General features: G+C 46.5%; 1 protein-coding gene and 1 non-coding gene across 3 annotated transcripts; both read left to right on the forward strand.

The window, feature by feature from the left end:
* The first annotated feature begins 1,281 nt into the window (after positions 1-1,281).
* OXP1 (oxoprolinase 1) lies at positions 1,282-5,931 on the forward strand. 2 transcript variants are annotated; one of them, XM_087528605.1, is made up of 3 exons: positions 1,282-1,471; positions 1,807-5,563; positions 5,825-5,931. In XM_087528605.1, the coding sequence occupies exons 2-3, from the start codon at positions 1,852-1,854 to the stop codon at positions 5,926-5,928; spliced, it is 3,816 nt and encodes a 1,271-aa protein (XP_087384731.1). In that variant the 5' UTR covers positions 1,282-1,471; positions 1,807-1,851; the 3' UTR covers positions 5,929-5,931. The 2 variants fall into 2 exon arrangements, with proteins under 2 accessions (XP_087384731.1, XP_048535910.1); XM_048679953.2 differs by lacking the exon at positions 5,825-5,931 and having other exon boundaries at positions 1,283-1,471; positions 1,807-5,761.
* A 3,593-nt stretch (positions 5,932-9,524) lies between these two features.
* LOC125512545 (uncharacterized) lies at positions 9,525-21,671 on the forward strand. Its single transcript, XR_015608717.1, has 3 exons — positions 9,525-10,746; positions 11,535-11,642; positions 21,416-21,671. It is a non-coding gene; the product is annotated as an uncharacterized LOC125512545 (transcript).
* Positions 21,672-23,655: the final 1,984 nt, after the last annotated feature.

Raw genomic sequence — 23,655 nt, forward strand, 5'->3', positions numbered from 1 at the left:
GACTGATGGTGAAGAACTGCAAGCATGCATTGCGTGAAATAATGCCTCAACTAATGTTTCTTCGGTGGCTACTAGATCTTATTTTCCAGTGATGATTGGCTATTGCCTCCTTCAAAGCGTGTTATGGGCAAAGCGTTTGTAGTGTCCATTTCCCTTACTATTGGTCCACTATGTTTTTCAAACTCCAGCAGGCTGCGTGCAATCGAATGAAAAATACAACCAATATGATCTTTTATGTAAGTTTATTTTTTTACTGATTGTTTTTGTCTTGATGCCTTTACATAGTACCGTTAACTTTGTTTTATTTAATGATATCTGTTTTTTAAATGCCACTCAAAAGCCCAAGGGCGTTTGATATTTGATATTTATCAAGAAAAATAGTAGACAATACAAATGAACGAGACACAATACAATATGTAAAAATAATAAAATTACATAGAAAATCATACTAGTCATCTTCTTCCTTCACTTGTTCGTCGCCCGTCGAAACTTTAAAAATACACTAAACATGCAATGAGCGACATGGACACATGCAAACTCCATTGTCATACAAGACTTTGAAGATCATAATAGCCACTCGCTGCAAACAATAAGATCTCGTAGCTGCTGAAGGAATTTCGGTTAGGGCAACATTCCACGCAGCATAGACCACAATCCTTCACAGCCAATCCAAAGGGTTATAAAAACAGGACATTGTTGTGGGACAAAATAAATGAAGAGGTTGAAATCCCACCCGAATAATCAGCCAACTGTTTCCTGTCTTAGACACATCAACTGCCAAGATCCAAAGAGAACCAACAGATCTGGCAAAGCTTACCGTCACACGCCCTTCGTTGAAGCTGAATTGAACTCCCTTGAGATAGACAGAGGCCGAAGAGACCTTATTCCAGTTCCACGTTGTCGCCGCCATCTAGCCGATGCCGCTATGGAAACAAAATCTAAAAAAACACACGACTTACTAGAAAAAACAATGAAGAGGACAGGTCTCCACTACTCTAACCCTCGGCGTGGCCGCCAAAAGGAAGAGAGAAAAGAGTCGTGAAGACGCTGCAAAAAACCCCCTCACAAGAGTATTTTGAGTTTGATTTCGTCGACAATAATATTCAGTTTTATGGATTTTTGGTGCCTTTTCTCAATAATATTATTTTGAAATGGCAAACTTCTGAAGAAAAATCCTTGAAAATTAGCAAACCTTACCCAAAACCCTTGTGTGAAATGAGAGTCTTGTGTGCAAAAACGACCCCAGAAAACAGAAAAATCGCCGTGTCACCCCTCCTTATCCTCTTCGTTTCCTTTTTCGATTTTGCCTCCCCACTCCAGTGTCGACGGCCACGGCGGCAAGGCCACCACCGCCAAGCAGAAGACGGCTCGACGCCTACTTCCCCCGGCTCCCAGATTCTCACGGCACCATCACCCCTCGCCGCCGGACGCTCCCCCGAGCCCCTCGCCGTCGGAGCACGCCACCGCGAAGGTATTCTTCTCCCACAGCCCCCCCCCCCCCCCCCCCCCCCCCCCCCTACTAAACTGGAGTGGAGATCCGTCCGGGATTGGGTTGATTCCTTCCGCCGGTAGAGTACTCTAGCTTGCTTGGATCGTTGGAAGAAGTTTGTTCTAGTCTTCGCTGCTGTGAGCAATCTAATCTAAATCGTTATATCTGGGATGAGATACTCCAGTTGATCCCATGGTTGGATTTTTTTGTACTCCAGTGGATCCAGTTTCCTACGGATTCGTTTGCTCGGCGGAGTAATGCTAGCTGGTTGCAGGTTATAGGCAGTTACTAACGACCATGTTGTTTAATGCTTTCAGAGGACTCAGATTCCCGGGGTGTTTGATATCTGAGGAGGGGGGAAGATGGGCAGCGTGGACAAGTTCAGGTTCTGCATTGATCGGGGCGGCACGTTCACCGACATCTATGCCGAGGTCCCCGGCAGGCCGGAAGGCTATGTCATGAAGCTCCTCTCCGTCGATCCGTCCAACTATGACGATGCTCCGATAGAGGGGATCAGGAGGATTCTAGAGGAGTTTTCTGGTGAAAGAATCCCCCGGTCGTCCAAGATCCCAACCGGCATGATCGACTGGATCCGGATGGGCACCACGGTGGCCACAAACGCGCTTCTTGAGAGGAAGGGTGAGAGGATCGCGCTCTGTGTCACCCGGGGCTTTAAGGACTTGCTTCAGATTGGTAACCAGGCCCGGCCGAACATATTCGACCTCAAGGTCTTGAAGCCTTCGAATCTCTACGAGGAGGTGGTCGAGGTCGATGAGCGGGTTGAACTTGTTCTTGATGGTGAGAGGGATGATTCAGCTATTGAAGGGATCTCAGGGGAATTGGTCAGGGTGGCGAAGCCAGTTGATGTGGAGTCATTGAAGCCTTTACTTAAAGGTTTGCTTGACAAGGGTATACGGTGTCTGGCGGTGGTGCTGATGCATTCATATACCTATCCCCATCATGAGCTCCTCATCGAGAAACTAGCCCTGGAAATGGGATTTAAGCATGTATCTTTGTCTTCGTCGTTGACACCGATGGTACGCGCAGTACCTCGGGGCCTCACAGCCAGTGTGGATGCTTATCTAACACCAGTCATCAAAGAGTACCTATCAGCATTCATGTCAAGATTTGAAGGGGGAGCTGAACAAGTCAATGTGCTGTTTATGCAGTCAGATGGTGGTCTTGCCCCAGAGAGCAGATTCTCTGGGCACAAAGCAGTATTGTCAGGCCCTGCAGGTGGTGTTGTTGGCTACTCACAGACCTTGTTTGAACTTGAGACATCAAAGCCACTCATTGGGTTTGACATGGGAGGTACATCCACCGATGTGAGCCGCTATGATGGAAGCTATGAACAAGTTCTTGAGACCCAAATTGCTGGGGCAATCATTCAAGCTCCCCAGCTTGACATAAACACAGTGGCTGCTGGTGGCGGATCAAAGCTTAAGTTTCAGTTCGGAGCCTTCAAGGTTGGGCCAGAATCGGTTGGAGCACACCCTGGTCCAGTTTGCTACAGGAAAGGTGGTGAGCTGGCAATTACTGATGCCAACTTGATCTTGGGGACCGTTATTCCTGAGTACTTCCCATCCATATTTGGTCCTAATGAAAATTTACCCCTTGATTATGAGGCTACAAAAAAGGCATTTGAGGAACTTGCTGTTGAGATAAACTCTTATCGGAAGAGTCAGGACCCATCGGTGAAGGGCATGACAATTGAGGAGATTGCTCTTGGGTTCGTCAATGTTGCAAACGAGGCAATGTGCCGACCTATACGCCAGTTGACAGAAATGAAGGGGCATGATACTAAGAACCATGCACTAGCGTGCTTTGGTGGTGCAGGTCCTCAGCATGCATGCGCTATAGCAAGGTCCCTAGGCATGTCTGAGTTACTTATTCATCGTTATTGTGGCATATTGAGTGCATACGGGATGGGCCTTGCTGATGTTATTGAAGATCTGCAAGAACCATATTCTGCTGTTTATAACACAGATTCTGCCGCAGAGGCATCTCGAAGAGTAGCTCATTTGGTAAAGCAGGTGAAAGAAAAGCTAGTGGAGCAGGGATTTGGAGATGAGAGCATCAGGACAGATTCATACTTGAACTTGAGGTACGAGGGAACTGATACAGCAATCATGGTTAAAGAGCCCGAGAAAGACTCTGGATGTGATTATGCGGATGAGTTTGTTAAAATGTTTCAACAAGAGTATGGCTTCAAATTATTACACAGAAATATACTCATATGCGATGTAAGAGTCCAGGGTGTTGGTGCCACCAACATTTTGCAACCTCGTGAACTGACGCCAATATCAACTAAACCCTTGCAAGAAAGTTCATGCAAAATTTATTTTTCACATGGATGGCAAGAAACTCCACTGTACAAGCTCGAGAATTTGGGTTATGGACATGTCTTGGAGGGCCCTGTGGTTATTATGAATGGGAATAGTACAGTGATAGTAGAAAAAGACTGCAAGGCTGTCATCACTAAGTATGGCAACATAAGAATTGAGATCGGTGCATCTCTGAGTACTGTAGAAATATCAGAAACAGTAGCTGATGTAGTTCAACTTTCTATCTTTAACCACCGATTCATGGGTATTGCTGAACAGATGGGTCGGACACTTCAAAGAACTTCCATTTCTACAAACATAAAGGAACGGCTGGACTTCTCTTGTGCTTTATTTGGTTCAGATGGTGGCCTTGTTGCAAACGCCCCTCATGTTCCTGTACACTTAGGAGCCATGTCTAGCACTGTATGCTGGCAACTTAGTTATTGGGGTGATAACCTGCATGAGGGCGATGTTCTTGTTACAAACCATCCATGCTCTGGGGGTAGCCATCTGCCAGATATCACAGTTGTCACACCAGTGTTTAATGATGGTAAGCTGATCTTTTTTGTTGCTAGTAGAGGTCACCATGCAGAGATTGGAGGTATCACGCCAGGAAGCATGCCTCCTTTCTCAAAATGTATCTCGGAGGAAGGTGCTGCCATCAAAGCGTTTAAACTTGTGGAAAGGGGTGTTTTCCAAGAGGAAGGAATAGTTCAGTTGCTGCAGTCACCCTGTTCTGATGAACTTACCGGTGATAAGATTCCAGGAACACGCAAGATCGCGGACAATCTTTCTGATCTCCGTGCTCAGGTGGCAGCAAACCAACGAGGAATAACACTTATCAAAGAACTGATAAATCAGTATGGCTTGATCACAGTGCAGTCTTATATGAATCACGTCCAAAAGAATGCCGAGGTAGCTGTGAGAGAGATGCTCAAGGTAGTCGCATCTAGAGTTGAAAAGGAGACAGGGTCTTGTGTTATTGAAGATGAAGACTACATGGATGATGGCTCTGTGCTCCATTTGAAGCTCACCCTTGATTCTCGTCGAGGTGAGGCTACCTTTGACTTTGAGGGCACCAGTCCTGAGGTGTATGGTAACTGGAATGCTCCTGAAGCAGTAACAGCAGCTGCTGTCATATACTCCCTGCGATGCTTGGTGGACGTAGATATACCCTTGAATCAAGGTTGCCTAGCTCCTGTCAAGATCATCATCCCCAAAGGCTCTTTTCTTTCACCAAGCGACAAAGCAGCAGTGGTTGGCGGCAATGTGTTAACCTCTCAGAGGGTGACAGACATTGTCCTAATGGCGTTCGAAGCCTGTGCCTGCTCCCAGGGCTGCATGAACAACTTGACCTTTGGAGATGACACTTTTGGTTACTACGAGACTATCGGAGGTGGCTGTGGTGCCGGGCCGAGCTGGAATGGTACAAGTGGTGTTCAGTGTCACATGACGAACACAAGGATGACTGATCCAGAGATCTTTGAGCAGCGGTACCCGGTTCTTTTGCACAAATTTAGCATCAGAGAGAGCAGCGGAGGTTCTGGTTTCCACAGAGGCGGTGATGGCCTTGTAAGGGAGATTGAATTCCGCCGCCCTGTTGTTGTGAGCATTCTTTCTGAGAGGCGGGTGCATGCTCCCAGGGGACTGAAGGGAGGGGAAAATGGAGCCCGTGGCGCAAACTATCTAGTCAGGAAAGATGGCCGCAGAGTTTTCCTTGGAGGGAAGAATACTGTCACAGTTAATGCCGGTGAGATTCTTCAGATTCTCACTCCTGGTGGTGGCGGTTTCGGCTCTCCTTGATGGTGTCCTTGTGGACGCTCATCTGCCTTGTTTTCTATTTACATAGAATAAAGCTTGCACATACATTATCTGGTACAGATCCCAGCTGTTATCGATGCTTCTGAGGCACTAGAGCTGAATAAATCATGATCATTGCTTGCTTTTATCCGAACTACTTTTGCTCGGCGTTCTAATTTGGCCTACTAATATGCTGAATCATGTTGTCCATGAACTGTGCTGCTTGTTTCCTTCCTGCATGGTTCACTTTTGGTCTCCACTTCTCATGCTGCCATCTATGCTCATGACAGTACAGACAAACAAAATCATATCTAATCATTGCCCCTGGTGCCTTGAAGCTTTACTGTTTGCAACACATCCATTCTGTTAATTGTTTGTTATTTTTCAGTTCTGTGATCTTTGGGATGGTACCGACCAATATTGTCCGTTTATCTATGAGGAACTGTGACACAATTTTATGCTACTAGCTTTTCTGTAGTACTCGCATTAGGCACTCTTTAGAGGTTCATAATGTTGGATATCGGGCTCAAATTGGTCTGCCTGAAAAGAGCGAATATGAGAGCATCTGGCGCCTCAAACAACCGGACGGACGGCCTGGTCAGTGGCCGGTCAAAAAAATGTGTCCCAGATTTGCACCTTAAACCAGCCTCAAACGCCCAGGTTGAACTATACCCTTCATATCCAGCCCAAATCTGGGGCGAATATGGGGAGGCCTGGGTGCTTCTGCCAAGTCGGAGCCGGAGCACGTTGGCCCACCCTCCTCCACATATATTCTTTTCCCGTTTGCTTCCCGGACCAAATCTTAGCCACTCCACCCCTCTCAGTCCAGTCGTCACCCAAGCTCGTGAATTTGAACTGCTAAAAAAAAGCTCGTGAATTTGAAAAATGTTCGTGATTTCAAAAAATGCTCGTGAACTTAAGAAATGTTAAGAATTTCAAAAGTGTTCCCAATTTTGAAAAATATTGGTGAATTTTGAAAATGTTTGCAATTTCAAAAAAAAATCACGAATACTAAAAATGTTCACCCCAACCTGTTTTGGGCTCGTTGAGGAAAGAAATGTAGGTTTTGCCCATGCACACCCCAACCCAACATGATGCATAGGCCCACCCCCCTGAGTGAGAGCCGAGAGGGAGGAGAGGACACCGCACCAGAGAGCCACTTGTCTTGGGCGAGGCTTGCGAACGAAGTAGCAGCTCTCGCCTTGCCACCTCGCTCCGGAGAGCTCGCCGCCGCCTCCTCCGCCGCCAGGTAGCGTTCTTCTGCCGCGCTCCGGCCGAATCGCATCCTCGCCGCGTAGATCTCGTGTAGAGTAGAGCGATTCCAACTTGCCTAGATTTCTCGGTGTTCCCGCCCGTCGCGTTTTCCAGTTCTGCTGCGGCACCGCAGCGCAGGCGGAACCCTAGCAGTAGCCCCCGTTCCTCTGCTCTTCCCGTGCCTCCGCTGGAACCTGCCGTTCTAGATGCCTTTCTTTGTTCTTGTCGATTCGGCGTCTTGGGGCTGTGGGGTTTTGCGGTTTGGGGGTCTCCCCCCTCTGCTTTGCGTCTATTTCGTCGGACAGGGTGCGGTTCGTCGAAGCCCCGCGATGTCGGCGCTAGGTTTTTTGGATCAAAAGGTTCGTTCTTGGCGGGGATTTCACATGTTTGTTGGTGATTCCAGCCGAAAATCGACCTTTTTGTTTGTTTGGTTGGTTTCTTTCGCGCAAGCTTCATTCGTGGAGAGACGCTATCAGGAGCCATTTTCTATGGATTATTATGTCACAGCTGATAAGTCGTTTGAACCAGTTTCTATGGATTATTATGTCATGGATGTGATAAGTAGGAAGTGTGCAATCTTGGACATGGTTCAAACATGATGTTATGAGAATGTCACAGCTGATGTTTCCGCTGTTATGTTTATGCATGGTCCATGTCTCTTATTTTGAGGGGCGACGGATGAGCCGTCGTCTCCAGGACCACCCGGAGGTTGATGACATGCATCAGCGGTGCGTCATGAGGGCGGCCAAGCTTCGTGACATTGATGTCACTATTGGTATGTCAGTCAATACCTCTAATTTCATTCTGCATTTTTCTAATAATGAGATTATTAATAATGCAAGTCAATTAGGAGTCTCACTAGGAAGAAATGATAGTGAAATCTCCAATTTCGTAAATGATATTCTGGATTTGGAAGCGGAACGAGCTTTAGAAATGATTCGTCACTTAGCTGCGGTCAGGCCTATAAATGATTCTGAGATAGATGCGTTGGGGGTCAGGGTACTCGATAATTTTTGTGCGGATCTTGTACCATCCAATCCTGAGTCAGAGGTAGAGGATGATACCTTTGATGATGAAGTAGTTAGGTCCACGGAGCCCGGTTGTGAGGATCGGGTGGAGGATCAAAACAAGCCTAAACGCAAGTGGAAGCGGAAGATCTATCTTGCATCGGCGGTGCGTAGGAGTGCTAGGATTCGTACTACTAAAAAATTTCATGATGAAATATGAAAAGAATCTTTTGGAATAGCAGATGTCTGAAAGACTTGGCTAAGAGAAGATTTCTTGCAGATGCGTCTATCGAGCATAGGTTGGATTTTATTGCACTCTCGGAAACTGGTAGAGATAATTTCTCTCCCCAGTTTCTTAGTAATTTATCGGGCGGTATCGATTTCGATTGGCATTGCTTGCCTCCGAGAGGAAGATCGGGTGGGATCTTACTTGGAGTTAGATGCGATTCGATGGAAGTCCGAAGTGTAGTGATGGGAGATTTTGCAGTTAAGTTCCGGGTTAGGTCGAAGGCCGATGGGTTTAATTGCGCTCTAGTGGTGGTTTATGGTGCCGCATAGCCCGAACTCAAACCAGAGTTTTTGGCAGACCTCGTTAGAATTTGCGGTTTCGAGCAGCTTCTAATCCTGGTTGGGGGTGATTTCAACATTATTAGAAGAAGAGAGGAAAAGAACAACGATAACTTCGACGGCAGGTGGTCGTTCATGTTTAATACCATAATTGAAAGATTGGATCTGCGAGAGATAGAGCTTTCGGGTAGAAAGTTTACCTGGGCAAATACTTTGCCAAATCCGATGTTTGAGAAGCTGGATCGAGTCCTTACAAGCGTCGAATGGAAACAGAAATTTCTTTTGGTTACGGTCCAGGCGCTTTCGCGCGGTATTTCTGACCACACGCCTTTGCTCGTGGACTCTGGTGAGGCCACTCGCATGGGGAACAAAAATTCATTTTCGTTCGAAATGGCATGGTTTGAACGAGAAGGCCTTTTCGATCTGATAGCCAGGGAATGGGCTAAGGATGCAGGAGGTAGGACCGCAGTTGAGCGTTGGCAGAATAAGATAAGGCACTTGAGAAGTTTCTTGCGTGGGTGGGCTAAGCATCTTTGTGACGCCCCGAGTCCGATGCGCCATGTGTCTTTCAGTTATTCGCCGACGTTGCCATGTCATTTGCTTGCGTGTTGCATCTTACCATGTCATCATGTGCATTACATCATCATGTTTTCAAAACTTGCATCCGTCCCGGCCTCCCCGTTTCTTCCGTTGTCCGTTCTGAGTCCAGACACCCTTGCACGCGCCCGCGACACGTCCGAAATATTATTTTATAAGTGACCGGAAAATGTTCTCGGAATGGGTTGAAAGTTGGCATGCGGTGTTGTTATAGTGTAGATAGGCCGCCTGCCAAGTTTCATCACGTTCGGAGTTCGTTTGACGCCCCAACGGATAACTATCGCGGCAATATAGCCGGTCTAACGTCGGACGTTTTCGGTCTTCAGAAACAATCGCCGAGCCTTTCTCTCTTCTCTTTTCTCAACCTGAGGCCTTCTACACAGTCCACTACCTACCGTCGGGCCCAACCTAACCTCTCTCATCAGCCCGTAGCCTCCTTGCGCGCGCGTCCGAAAAGCTGTCCCGGACCCGACCCGGGCAGTCGTCACTGTTGGGTCCGGATTATCCCCAAACATCTACAAAACGTCTTCGTTTTATTATTTGGGCTTCCTAGTGTATTTTTCTCGACCGCTCGATTTTAATCGGAGGGACGGATTAGCCCCTAAACTCTCCCCTTTTTTCCTTATATATACGCCTTAGTCTAAACCGGGACAAAACTCTAAAACCGAGGGCACTTGTCCCATCTTTCCCTTTCGGCCGCCGCCACTCTCTCATCGGGATACTCCCCGATCCACCCACCTCCGCTCCCTTGAATTCCCCATCTGGCCAATCCCGCAGCCTCCTCCCGATCCACCAGCCAGCCACCACCAAATCCTCCTCCTTGCCTCGATCAAGCCCACAAGAGAGGAGCTCCTCCTCTGCTTTCTCCTCGAGGCCGCAACCTCCTCGTCCCGATGCATGAGCGACTCGTCGGAGTCCAGTCGCCGGTCCAGTAGCTCCCCTGCCTTTCCCTTCCCTCTCTCTCTCCCTCTCATCTCCCTGCTTCCTCTCTCTCGCAGGGAACCGTGCCTCCAAGGCGTCGTCACCCCGACTGCCTGGACCGCACGCGCGTCAAGTCTGCTCGTCCGCTTCGACCCGCCGCCCCACCAAATCGTTGGAGTCCGCCGTGGCATCTGAACCCCGCTGCTGCATCCTCTCCATCCTGCTCGTCCCGCCGGCCTCCCTGTTGCCGCGAGTGCAGACGCCGGTGAATCTCGCAGGTCGCCGCCTCGCCAAGTCCCTCGCCTCGCCGTCCTGCGCCTGGAGCCGCGCCCCTCCGTCATCTCTTCCTTGAGCCACCGCAGCAGGCGGACCTCCGCATCCGGCCACGCCGCCGGCAAGCCCTGCCTCCTCCACCTCAACTCCGGCCGGATCGGTTCGGTTCCCCGCCGCCCCGCCAAGTACAGGGAGCCGCCTCTGCTTCGATTCGGCAGGGAACAGGACCCCGACGACCTCCACCGCCCGGATCCGTGTCACCCATGCCGCCAACTTCCGCGTCTACTTCTTCTACCCACGCTGGCGCGCCGCCCTTAGCCAAGTCCACCGTCGCCGGCCTCCGCTTGCTCTGCTTCGAGCAGAGACGAACCTCTGCAGCCGCCGCGCCCTGCTTCTCTGCGCTGAGGACGAGTAGCGGTGCCCGCCTTGACTCCCTCCGTTTTGACCGAGCCGGCCCACCTTTTCTTTTCCAGCAAGGCCGGCCTACCTCTCCAGATCTGGGCTTTGGCCCATGGTGAGAAACCCCAGCCCATCTACCCGTCTGCCCCTGCGCACTGTTGGGCCATTCAGTTTCGGCCCGATATCTGTTTTTTTTCCAGTTCCGCGATTTAGTTATTATTCCAGAGAACGCCAGTTTTGCAGTTTAGACCCCTAAAATCATGCATATTTTAACTCACAAACTAAGCATCACATGTAAAAACTTAATATATGAAAAATGCTTAGAATCTTGTCTAGTTTCATAATATGCAATTTTCATCCATGTTTAAAATATTTAAAATGTTGTTTGATTAATTTTTTCTCTATGCCATGTTAAAATGCTTTAATTCATAACTAAATAACCATAGCTCCAAATTGTATAAACTTTATATGTAAATGGGGTAGAAAAATGCATAGTTTAACATGGTGGAATCTCTTTGCATGTTTAACAACTATAAAATATGGTTTAGGGCAGAACAGTACCAAATCCATAATTATGCTCATGAGGATTTTTCCGGACTTGTTGCTTGTTGTTCCGTCCTCATTTAAACTTGTCTAGATAGGTAGTTTCTTTTGCTTCACCCTCTTGCCATGTTTAACAACATTTAATATTGTTGGGTACATAAACGAGATCGAACTAAATAACTTGAATGTGGTGTTCCGTCAATATGCAACTCGTTGCATATTGAGCTCCACTTAATTTGTAGGATTGTTTGTGCACTTTGCCATGCCATGTATCATTAAACCAGACATGCATCATACTTGGTTGTGCGTCATGCCATGATTATGTGTTGGTTGTTTACTATGTTGTGTGCTTCTTTCCAGTGTTGCTTCTTCGGGTTGGTTCCGATAACGTCGCGTTTGTGAGGACCCGTTCGACTACGTCCGTTTGCCTTATTCATGGACTCGTTCTTCTTCCTTGCGGGATTTCAGGCAAGATGACCATACCCTCGAAATCACTTTTATCTTTGCTTGCTAGTTGCTCGCTCTTTTGCTATGCCTATGCTGTGATACCTACCACTTGCTTATCATGCCTCCCATATTGTTAAGCCAAGCCTCTAACCCACCTTGTCCTAGCAAACCGTTGTTTGACCATGTTACCGCTTTGCTCAGCCCCTCTTATATTGTTGTTAGTTGCAGGTGAAGATTGGAGTTTGTTCCTTGTTGGAACATGGATATTTGTTGGGATATCACAATATCTCTTATTTAATTAATGCATCTATATACTTGGTAAAGGGTGGAAGGCTCGGCCTTATGCCTGGTGTTTTGTTCCGCTCTTGCCGCCCTAGTTTCCGCCATATCGGTGTTATGTTCCCGGATTTTGCGTTCCTTACACGGTTGGGTTATAATAGGAACCCCTCGACAGTTCGCTTTGAATAAAACTCCTCCCGCAAGGCCCAACATTGGTTTTACCATTTGCCACCTAGCCCTTTTCTTTTCCCTTGGGAGTCGCGCTCCCGAGGGTCATCTTTATTTTAACCCCCCCGGGCCAGTGCTCCTCTGAGTGTTGGTCCAACCTGTCAGCTGCCGGTGGCCACCAGGGGCAACTCTGGGCTGGTCTACCGGAACCTTGGACAATCTGGTGTGCCCTGAGAACGAGATATGTGCAGCTCCTATCGGGATTTGTCGGCACATTCGGGTGGCTTTGCGGGTCTTGTTTTACCATTGTCGAGGATGTCTTGTAACCGGGATGCCGAGCCTGATCGGATTGTCTTGGGAGAAGTAATATCCTTCGTTGACCGTGAGAGCTTGTGATGGGCTAAGTTGGGACACCCCTGCAGGGATTTGAACTTTCGAAAGCCGTGCTCGCGGTTATGGACAGATGGGAATTTGTTAATGTCCGGTTGTAGAAAACCTGAAGCTTATCTTAATTAAAACGCATCAGCTGCGTGTGTAACCGTGATGGTCTCTTCTCGGCGGAGTCTGGGAAGTGAACACGGTGTTGGAGTAATGCTTGACGTAGGTGTTGGAAATATGCCCTAGAGGCAATAATAAATTGGTTATTATTATATTTCCTTGTTCATGATAATCGTTTATTATCCATGTTAGAATTGTATTGATAGGAAACTCAGATACATGTGTGGATACATAGACAACACCATGTCCCTAGTAAGCCTCTAGTTGACTAGCTCGTTGATCAATAGATGGTTACGGTTTCCTGACCATGGACATTGGATGTTGTTGATAACGGGATCACATCATTAGGAGAATGATGTGATGGACAAGACCCAATCCTAAGCCTAGCACAAGATCATGTAGTTCGTATGCTAAAGCTTTTCTAATGTCAAGTATCATTTCCTTAGACCATGAGATTGTGCAACTCCCGGATACCGTAGGAGTGCTTTGGGTGTGCCAAACGTCACAACGTAACTGGGTGGCTATAAAGGTACACTACAAGTATCTCCGAAAGTGTCTGTTGGGTTGGCACGAATCGAGACTGGGATTTGTCACTGCGTGTAAACGGAGAGGTATCTCTGGGCCCACTCGGTAGGACATCATCATAATGTGCACAATGTGATCAAGAAGTTGATCACGGGATGATGTGTTACGAAACGAGTAAAGAGACTTGCCGGTAACGAGATTGAACAAGGTATCGGGATACCGACGATCGAATCTCGGGCAAGTATCGTACCAATAGACAAAGGGAATTGTATACGGGATTGATTAAGTCCTTGACATCGTGGTTCATCCGATGAGATCATCGTGGAACATGTGGGAGCCAACATGGGTATCCAGATCCCGCTGTTGGTTATTGACCGGAGAGTCATCTCGGTCATGTCTGCATGTCTCCCGAACCCGTAGGGTCTACACACTTAAGGTTCGATGACACTAGGGTTATAGGGAAAGTATGTACGCGATTACCGAATGTTGTTCGGAGTCCCGGACGAGATCCCGGACGTCACGAGGAGTTCCGAAATGGTCCGGAGGTAAAGATTTATATATGGGAAGTCCTGTTTTGGTCACCGAAAAAGTTTCGGGTTTTATCGATAACGTACCGGGACCACCGGGAGGGTCCCGGGGGTCCACCAAGTGGGGCCACAAGCCCCGGAGGGCTGCATGGGCCAAGTGTGGGAGGGGACCAGCCCCAGGTGGGCTGGTGCGCCCCCCCACAAGGGCCCAAAGCGCCTAAAGGGGAGGAAGGGGGCAAACCCTAAGGGCAGATGGGCCTTAGGGCCCATGCCTGGTGCGCCTCCCTCTTCCCCTCCCCTTGGCCGCCCCCTAGATGGGATCTAGGGGCTGCCGCCACCCCTAGGGAGGGAACCCTAGGTGGGGGCGCAGCCCCTCCCCTCCCCCTATATATACTTGAGGTTTGGGGCTACCCAACATAGGTGAATTCTCTCCCAGTTGGCCCAGTCCTGCCCCTCTCCCTCCTCGTCTCTCGTAGTGCTTAGCGAAGCCCTGCTGGAGTCCCGCGCTCCTCCTCCACCACCACGCCGTCGTGCTGCTGCTGGATGGAGTCTTCCCCAACCTCTCCTTCTCCCCTTGCTGGATCAAGGCGTAGGAGACGTCACCGGGCTGTACGTGTGTTGAACACGGAGGTGCCGTCCGTTCGGCACTAGGATCATCGGTGATTTGGATCACGACGAGTACGACTCCATCAACCCCGTTCTCTTGAACGCTTCCGCGTAGCGATCTACAAGGGTATGTAGATGCACTCTCCTTCCCTCGTTGCTAGATTACTCCATATATTGATCTTGGTGATGCGTAGAAAATTTTGAATTTCTGCTACGTTCTCCAACAGTGGCATCATGAGCTAGGTCTATGCGTAGTTTCTATGCACGAGTACAACACAAAGTAGTTGTGGGTGTTGATTTTGTTCAATATGCTATCCGTTACTAGTCCAATCTTGATTCGGCGGCATTGTGCGATGAAGCGGCCCGGACCAACCTTACACGTACGCTTACGTGAGACCGGTTCCACCGACTGACATGCACTAGTTGCATAAGGTGGCTGGCGGGTGTCTGTCTCTCCCACTTTAGTCGGATCGGATTCGATGAAAAGGGTCCTTATGAAGGGTAAATAGCAATTGGCATATCACGTTGTGGTTTTTTTGCGTAGGTAAGAAACGTTCTTGCTAGAAACCCATAGCAGCCACGTAAAACATGCAAACAACAATTAGAGGACGTCAAACTTGTTTTTGCAGGGTATGCTATGTGATGTGATATGGCCAAAGGATGTGATGAATGATATATGTGATGTATGAGATGATCATGTTCTTGTAATAGGAATCACGACTTGCATGTCGATGAGTATGACAACCGGCAAGAGCCATAGGAGTTGTCTTAATTTATTTATGACCTGCGTATCAACATAAACGTCATGTAATTACTTTACTTTATTGCTAACTGTTAGCTGTAGTAGTAGAAGTAATAGTTGGCGAGACAACTTCATGAAGACACGATGATGGAGATCATGGTGTCATGCCGACGACAATGATGATCATGGAGCCTCGAAGATGGAGATCAAAAGGAGCAATATGATATTGGCCATATCATGTCACTATTTGATTGCATGTGATGTTTATCATGTTTATACATCTTATTTGCTTAGAACGACGGTAGTAAATAAGATGATCCCTCATTAAAATTTCAAGAAAGTGTTCCCCCTAACTGTGCACCGTTGCGAAAGTTCGTCGTTTCGAAGCACCACGTGATGATCGGGTGTGATAGATTCTTACGTTCACATACAACGGGTGTAAGCCAGATTTACACACGCGAAACACTTAGGTTGACTTGACGAGCCTAGCATGTACAGACATGGCCTCGGAACACAAGAGACCGAAAGGTCGAGCATGAGTCGTATGGTAGATGCGATCAACATGAAGATGTTCACCGATGATGACTAGTCCGTCTCACGTGATGATCGGACACGGCCTAGTTGACTCGGATCATGTAATCACTTAGATGACTAGAGGGATGTCTATCTGAGTGGGAGTTCATAAGATGAACTTAATTATCCTAAACATAGTCAAAAGGTCTTCGCAAATTATGTCGTGGCTCGCGCTTTAGTTCTACTATTTAGATATGTTCCTAGAGAAAATTTAGTTGAAAGTTGATAGTAGCAATTATGCGGACTAGGTCCGTAAACTGAGGATTGTCCTCATTGCTTCATAGAAGGCTTATGTCCTTAATGCATCGCTCAGTGTGCTGAACCTCGAATGTCGTCTGTGGATGTTGCGAACATCTGACATACACATTTTGATAACTACGTGATAGTTCAGTTAAACGGTTTAGAGTTGAGGTACCGAAGACGTTTTGAAACGTCGCGAAACATATGAGATGTTTCGAGGGCTGAAATTGGGATTTCAGGCTCGTGCCCACGTCAAGAGGTACAAGACCTCTGACAATTTTCTTAGCCTGCAAACTAAGGGAGAAAAGCTCAATTGTTGAGCTTGTGCTCAGATTGTCTGAGTACAACAATCGCTTGAATCGAGTGGGAGTTGATCTTCCAGATGAAATAGTGATGGTTCTCCAAAGTCACTGCCACCAAGCTACTAGAGCTTCGTGATGAACTATAACATATCAGGGATAGATATGATCCTTGAGCTATACGCGACACCGCAAAAGTAGAAATCAAAAGGGAGCATCAATCGTTGATGGTTAGTAAAACCACTGGTTTCAAGAAGGGCAAGGGCAAGAAAGGGATACTTCATGGAACAACAAATCAGTTGCTGTTCTAGTGAAGAAACCCAAAGTTGAACCCAAGCCCGAGACTAAGTGCTTCTGTAATAAGGGGAACAGTCACTGAAGCAGAACCACACTAGATACTTGGTAGATGAGAAGGCTGACAAGGTCAATAGAAGTATATTGGATATATATTGTGTTAATGTGTACTTTACTAGTACTCCTAGTAGCACCATGGTATTAGATACCGGTTCGGTTGCTAAATGTTAGTGAACTCGAAATAAAAGGCCGCGGAGTAAACGGAGACTAGCTAAAGGTGAGCTGGCAATATGTGTTGGAAGTTTTTTCCAAGCTTGATGTGATCAAGCATCGCACGCTCCCTCTACCATCGAGATTGGTGTTTGCGTTGAGCGTAGACATGATTGGATTATGTCTATCGCAATACGGTTATTCATTTAAGGAGAATAATGGTTACTCTGTTTATTTGAATAATACCTTCAATGGTCTTGCACCTAAAATGAATGGTTTATTGAATCTCGATCGTAGTGATACACATGTTCATGCCAAAAGATATAAGATAGTAATGATAGTACCACCTACTTGTGGCACTACCACGTAAGTCATATCGGTATAAAACGCATGAAGAAGCTCCATGTTGATGGATCTTTGGGCTCACTCGTTTTTGAAAAGTTTGAGACATGCGAACCATGTCTATTGGTGTATATGCATGAAGAAACTCCATGCAAATGGACCGTTTGTACTCACTTGATTTTGAATCACTTGAGACATGCAAATCATACCACATGGGCAAGATGACTGAAAGCCTTGTTTTCAGTAAAATGGAACTAGAAAGCAACTTGTTGGAAGTAATACATTTTGATGTGTGCAGTCCAATGAGTGCTGAGGCGTGTAGTGGATATCGTTATGTTCTTACTTCACAGATGATTTGAGTAGATGTTGAGTATATTTACTTGATGAATCACGAGTCTGAATTATTGAAAGGTTCAAGTAATTTCAGGGAGAAGTTGAAAGATCGTCGTGACAAGAGGATAAAATATCTATGATATGATCATAGAGATGAATATCTGAATTACGAGTTTGGCACAGAATTAAGACATTGTGGAAATTGTTTCACAACTAATACATCCTGGAACACCATAGTGTGATGGTGTGTCCGAACATCATAACTGCACCCTATTGGATATGATGCATACCATGATGTCTCTTATTAAATTACCACGATAGTTTATGGGTTAGGCATTAGAGACAACCACATTCACTTTAAATAGGGCACCACGTAATTCCGATGAGATGACATCGTATGAACTATGGTTTAGAGAAACCTAAGCTGTCATTTCTTAAAAGTTTGGGGCTGCGACGCTTATGTGAAAAAGTTTCAGGCTGATAAACTCGAACCCAAAGCGGATAAATGCATCTTCATAGGACACCCAAAATGGTTGGGTATACCTCCTGTCTCAGATTCGAAAGCAATAAGGGATTGTTTCTAGAATCGGGTCCTTTCTCGAGGAAAAGTTTCTCTCGAAAGAATTGAGTGGGAGGATGGTGGAGACTTGATGAGGTTATTGAACCGTCTCTTCAACTAGTGTGTGGCAGGGCATAGGGAGCTGTTCCTGTGCCACCTACACCAATTGAAGTGGAAGCTTATGATAGTGATCATGAAACTTCAGATGAAGTCACTACCAAACCTCGTAGGACAAGGATGTGTACTACTTCAGAGTGGTACGTAATCCTGTCTTGGAAGTCATGTTGCTAGACAACAATGAACCTACGAGCTATGAAGAAGCGATGGTGGGCCCGGATTCCGATAAATGGCTCGAGGCCATAAAATCCAAGAGAGGATCCATGTATGAAAACAAAGTGTAGACTTTGGCAGAACGGCTTGATGGTCGTAAGGCTGTTGAGTACAGATGGATTTTAAAAGGAAGACGGACAATGATGGTAAATTTCACCATTAAGAAAGCTCGACTTGTCGTTAAGATGTTTCCCGACAAGTTCAAGGAGTTGACTACGATGAGACTTTCTCACTCGTAGCGATGCTAAGAGTCTGTTGGAATTATATTAGCGATTACTGCATTATTTATGAAATCTTGCAGACAGGATGCCAAAACATTGTTTCCTCGATGATTTTCTTGAGGAAAGGTTGTATGTGATACAACCGGAAGGTTTTGTCAATCCTGAAAGATGCTAACAAGTATGCAAAGCTCCAGCAATCCTTCTAAGGACTGGAGTAAGCATCTCGGAGTTGGAATGTATGCTTTGATGAGATGATCAAAGATTTTGGGTGTATACAAAGTTTATGAGAAACTTGTATTTCTAAAGAAGTGAGTGGGAGCACTATAGAATTTCTGATGAATATATGTTGTTGACATATTGTTGATCAGAAATGACGTAGAATTTCTGGAAAGCATATAGGGTTATTTGGAAAGTGTTTTTCAATAGAAAGCCTGGATTAAGCTACTTGAACATTGAGCATCAAGATCTATAAGGATAGATCAAAACGCGTAATGGTACTTTCAAATGAGCACATACCTTGACATGATCTTGAAGGTGTTCAAGATGGATCAGTCAAAGAAGGAGTTCTTTCCTGAGTTGTAAGGTATGAAGTTAAGACTTAAAGCTCGACCATGGCAGAAGAAAGAGGAAGGATGAAGGTCGTCCCCTGTGCTTTTCTCATAGGCTCTATACGGTATGCCATGCTGAGTACCGCACCTGATGTGTGCCTTGCCACATATCTGGCAAGAGGGTACAAAGGTAATCTAGGAGTAGATCACCAGATAGCGGTCAAAATTATCCTTAGAGGAATAAGGATATGTTTCTCGGTTATGGAAGTGATAAAGAGTTCGACGTAAAGAGTTACGTCGATGCAAGCTTAACACCTATCCGGATAGCTCTGAGTAGAGATACCGAATACGTATAATGGAGCAACAATTTAGAATAGCTCCAAGTAGAACAATTATTTGAAATGGCTTCAAATGTAGCGTAGTAGTTGCATCCACAAGATGACATAGAAATTTGCGAAGTACATACGGATCTGAATGTTGCAGACCCATTGACTGAAACCTCTCTCACGAGCATAACATGATCAAACCCAGAACTCTTTGGGTGTTAGTCACATGGGGATGTGACCTTGAGTGTTAATCACATATCGATGTGAACTGGATTATTGACTCTAGTGCAAGTGGGAGACTGTTGGAAATATGCCCTAGAGGCAATAATAAATTGGTTATTATTATATTTCCTTGTTCATGATAATCGTTTATTATCCATGCTAGAATTGTATTGATAGGAAACTCAGATACATGTGTGGATACATAGACAACACCATGTCCCTAGTAAGCCTCTAGTTGACTAGCTCGTTGATCAATAGATGGTTACGGTTTCCTGACCATGGACATTGGATGTCGTTGATAACGGGATCACATCATTAGGAGAATGATGTGATGGACAAGACCCAATCCTAAGCCTAGCACAAGATCATGTAGTTCGTATGCTAAAGCTTTTCTAATGTCAAGTATCATTTCCTTAGACCATGAGATTGTGCAACTCCCGGATACCGTAGGAGTGCTTTGGGTGTGCCAAACGTCACAACGTAACTGGGTGGCTATAAAGGTACACTACAAGTATCTCCGAAAGTGTCTGTTGGGTTGGCACGAATCGAGACTGGGATTTGTCACTCCGTGTAAACGGAGAGGTATCTCTGGGCCCACTCGGTAGGACATCATCATAATGTGCACAATGTGATCAAGAAGTTGATCACGGGATGATGTGTTACGAAACGAGTAAAGAGACTTGCCGGTAACGAGATTGAACAAGGTATCGGGATACCGACGATCGAATCTCGGGAAAGTATCATACCGATAGACAAAGGGAATTGTATACGGGATTGATTAAGTCCTTGACATCGTGGTTCATCCGATGAGATCATCGTGGAACATGTGGGAGCCAACATGGGTATCCAGATCCCGCTGTTGGTTATTGACCGGAGATTCATCTCGGTCATGTCTGCATGTCTCCCAAACCCGTAGGGTCTACACACTTAAGGTTCGATGACACTAGGGTTATAGGGAAAGTATGTACGCGATTACCGAATGTTGTTCGGAGTCCCGGACGAGATCCCGGACGTCACGAGGAGTTCCGAAATGGTGCGCCCCGGAGGGCTGCATGGGCCAAGTGTGGGAGGGGACCAGCCCCAGGTGGGCTGGTGCGCCCCCCACAAGGGCCCAAAGCGCCTAAAGGGGAGGAAGGGGGCAAATCCTAAGGGCAGATGGGCCTTAGGGCCCATGCCTGGTGCGCCTCCCTCTTCCCCTCCCCTTGGCCGCCCCCTAGATGGGATCTAGGGTCTGCCGCCACCCCTAGGGAGGGAACCCTAGGTGGGGGCGCAGCCCCTCCCCTCCCCCTATATATACTTGAGGTTTGGGGCTGCCCAACATAGGTGAATTCTCTCCCAGTTGGCGCAGTCCTGCCCCTCTCCCTCCTCGTCTCTCGTAGTGCTTAGCGAAGCCCTGCTGGAGTCCCGCGCTCCTCCACCACCACCATGCCGTCGTGCTGCTGCTGGATGGAGTCTTCCCCAACCTCTCCTTCTCCCCTTGCTGGATCAAGGCGTAGGAGACGTCACCGGGCTGTACGTGTGTTGAACACGGAGGTGCCGTCCGTTCGGCACTAGGATCATCGGTGATTTGGATCACGACGAGTACGACTCCATCAACCCCGTTCTCTTGAACGCTTCCGCGTAGCGATCTACAAGGGTATGTAGATGCACTCTCCTTCCCTCGTTGCTAGATTACTCCATAGATTGATCTTGGTGATGCGTAGAAAATTTTGAATTTCTGCTACGTTCCCCAACAGTAGGTTGTTCTAGGATCACTTCTTGATCATAGTTTCTCGACCGTGCTTTTGCCTTCTCTTCTCGGTCTCATTTGCGTATGTTAGCCACCATATATGCTAGTCGCTTGCTGCAGCTCCACCTCATACCTTTTACCCTTTCTATAAGCTTAAATAGTCTTGATCGCGAGGGTGTGAGATTGCTGAGTCCCCGTGACTTACAGATACTTCCAAAACCAGTTTGCAGGTGCCGATGTTACCGAGCAGGTGACGCAACCAAGCTCAAGGAGGAGCTCGATGAAGATCTTGTCCTTTGGGTTGTTTCGTTCTAGTCGATCAGTAGTGGAGCCCAGTTGGGGTCGATCGGGGATCTGTGTAGCATTTGGGGTAGTCTTCTTTTATTTTGGTTCCGTAGTCGGACCTTGATTGTATCTGGATGATGTAATGCTTTATTCATGTTTTGTGTGAAGTGGCGATTGTAAGCCAACTATGTATCTTTTTCCCTTATGTATTACATGGGTTGTGTGAAGATTACCTCACTTGCGACATTGCTTACAATGCGGTTATGCCTCTAAGTCGTGCTTCGACACGTGGGAGATATAGCCGCATCATGGGTGTTACAAGTTGGTAATCAGAGCCTTCCCCGACCTTAGGAGCCCCCTGCTTGATCGAATCGTTGGCGTTGTTGAGTCTAGAAAAATGTTTTGAGTCATTTAGGATTATATATATATCGGAGAGTAGGAATTCTTTTTACTCCTCAGTCCCTTCATCGCTCTGGTGAGCCATCCCGACGTAGAGTTTTGTCTCTTCTATTCTCAAATTTCACTAAAAAATTTTTTAGGATCACACGGGTATCTTGGAATCGTTTTGATGGGTTTGTGACAAGAACATTGTTCTTGGTGCCTCCTGACATTTAGGGGTTGTGGCAGTGTCCCAGGGAGTTGAGCTCCGAGGTGTTGTCGTCACAATTTTATCGTTGAGATTCTGAAATACCTGAGTTTCGCCGACATCGAAAATCTCTTTTATGAAGTTGTTGGCGAGATAACCTCGACACCACCCAGTACTGGGGCGGGAGTTCGGGAGTATTGCCATAACTCGTATAACGGATGCTTTTCGAAGGTTGAGGTAAATGATTTCCGAAGGTTTCTTGGTTATGTGTTGAAGGATGGATACAACTGGATGTAGGATTTACTAGATTTGGGTGAGATATTATGCTTCCCCTGTATCCCCAACACCTAATTGCATAACCGGGAAAGTTTCGGGAGTTTATAAGTGGGAATTCAAGTAGCTCTTAGGATATCTTTCCGACAGATGTATGATATGAAATTGGGGTTCGACGTCTAGTGGTCCGCCTATCCATGGTTGATTTTACAGTGGCCTCGTTGTGTCTTAAAGAGTCCTTGGCTATGCTGACTCGGGGACGCTTCGTATGTCATGTGCACTGCCTTGTACATGATGGTGCTGTACGATCGAGCCCGTGTAGGCCCCACCACGAAAACTTCGGACGGAATCTCTATCATATGTTTGTTACGGCTTATTCTGCAAGCCAATCCTTTGTTTTCTTTTCAGTTGTGGTATTCGAGTTGCTTCGAAGTCAACTGTTGATTCCATACCTTTCCTAAGGGGTGCTCTCATACCTCTATGTGAATACTAATCCTTCATGATAATCGAGATTGTCATGTCAATTCTTTTCAACCGGCGTGTCTCTCTTCAAGTGGATCCGTTCATTTCAACATCCGCAAGATCAACTCAAAGTCTTCTCAACGTTGTTTGTTTCATCCGTCCTAAGTTGTCTTTGTTTTCTCGCCCTCCCACCCTTTTTCTTCAAGGACTCATATATCTTAATCAAGTATCCATTTTATTCATGTGAATTTTCTCCATTCCTTTCTTTCAATGTTCTTACCTGGTGATTCTCATGAAGATACTAATGGGGCCTCAAGTTCATCATTCTTCATTCGTTTTCTTCTCCGGTGGATTCAAGTCAAGCTTTGTTGATCATATCCTTTCCTCGTTTCCATGCTTTCTCATGCCGGTGCACCTCTTAATCATCCATTTCTCGCTATTCAATTGTTCCGAAGTGCTCAAGATATCTCAAAAGGCTCGTCTAGTCATTCAAGATCCATTCAACCTATTTTGAGGATATTATCTCATTCAAGCCTTTTAATTCAACCGGTGCATTCTCTCTTTTAAATCGTTCAACGGTGTTTTCTTTTGAGTGGGTCCTAACCCACAAGTCTTTCCCAGGATCTTACCTGACTCTTCTTATTCTTCCGGAGCTTTTCAAATTCTTTTCCAAATTTGTCATAAGAATGATTCATCATCAGTCATATGTATTTCTCCAAGATCTTTCAAATTCTTTTCATCATTTGGTTCAACCTTTCTATTCGTCATCCCGGAGTATCTCAACAATTCATGGTGCTGTCTCTCATCGTCATTCTCAACATTTGAAGACCGAAGAAGAGTTTTACCTCCAAATCTTG

This window comes from Triticum urartu, chromosome 6A (genome assembly GCF_056163025.1).
Source record: "Triticum urartu cultivar PI428250 chromosome 6A, HENAU_Tu73, whole genome shotgun sequence".
NCBI classification, from domain to species: Eukaryota; Viridiplantae; Streptophyta; class Magnoliopsida; order Poales; family Poaceae; genus Triticum; species Triticum urartu.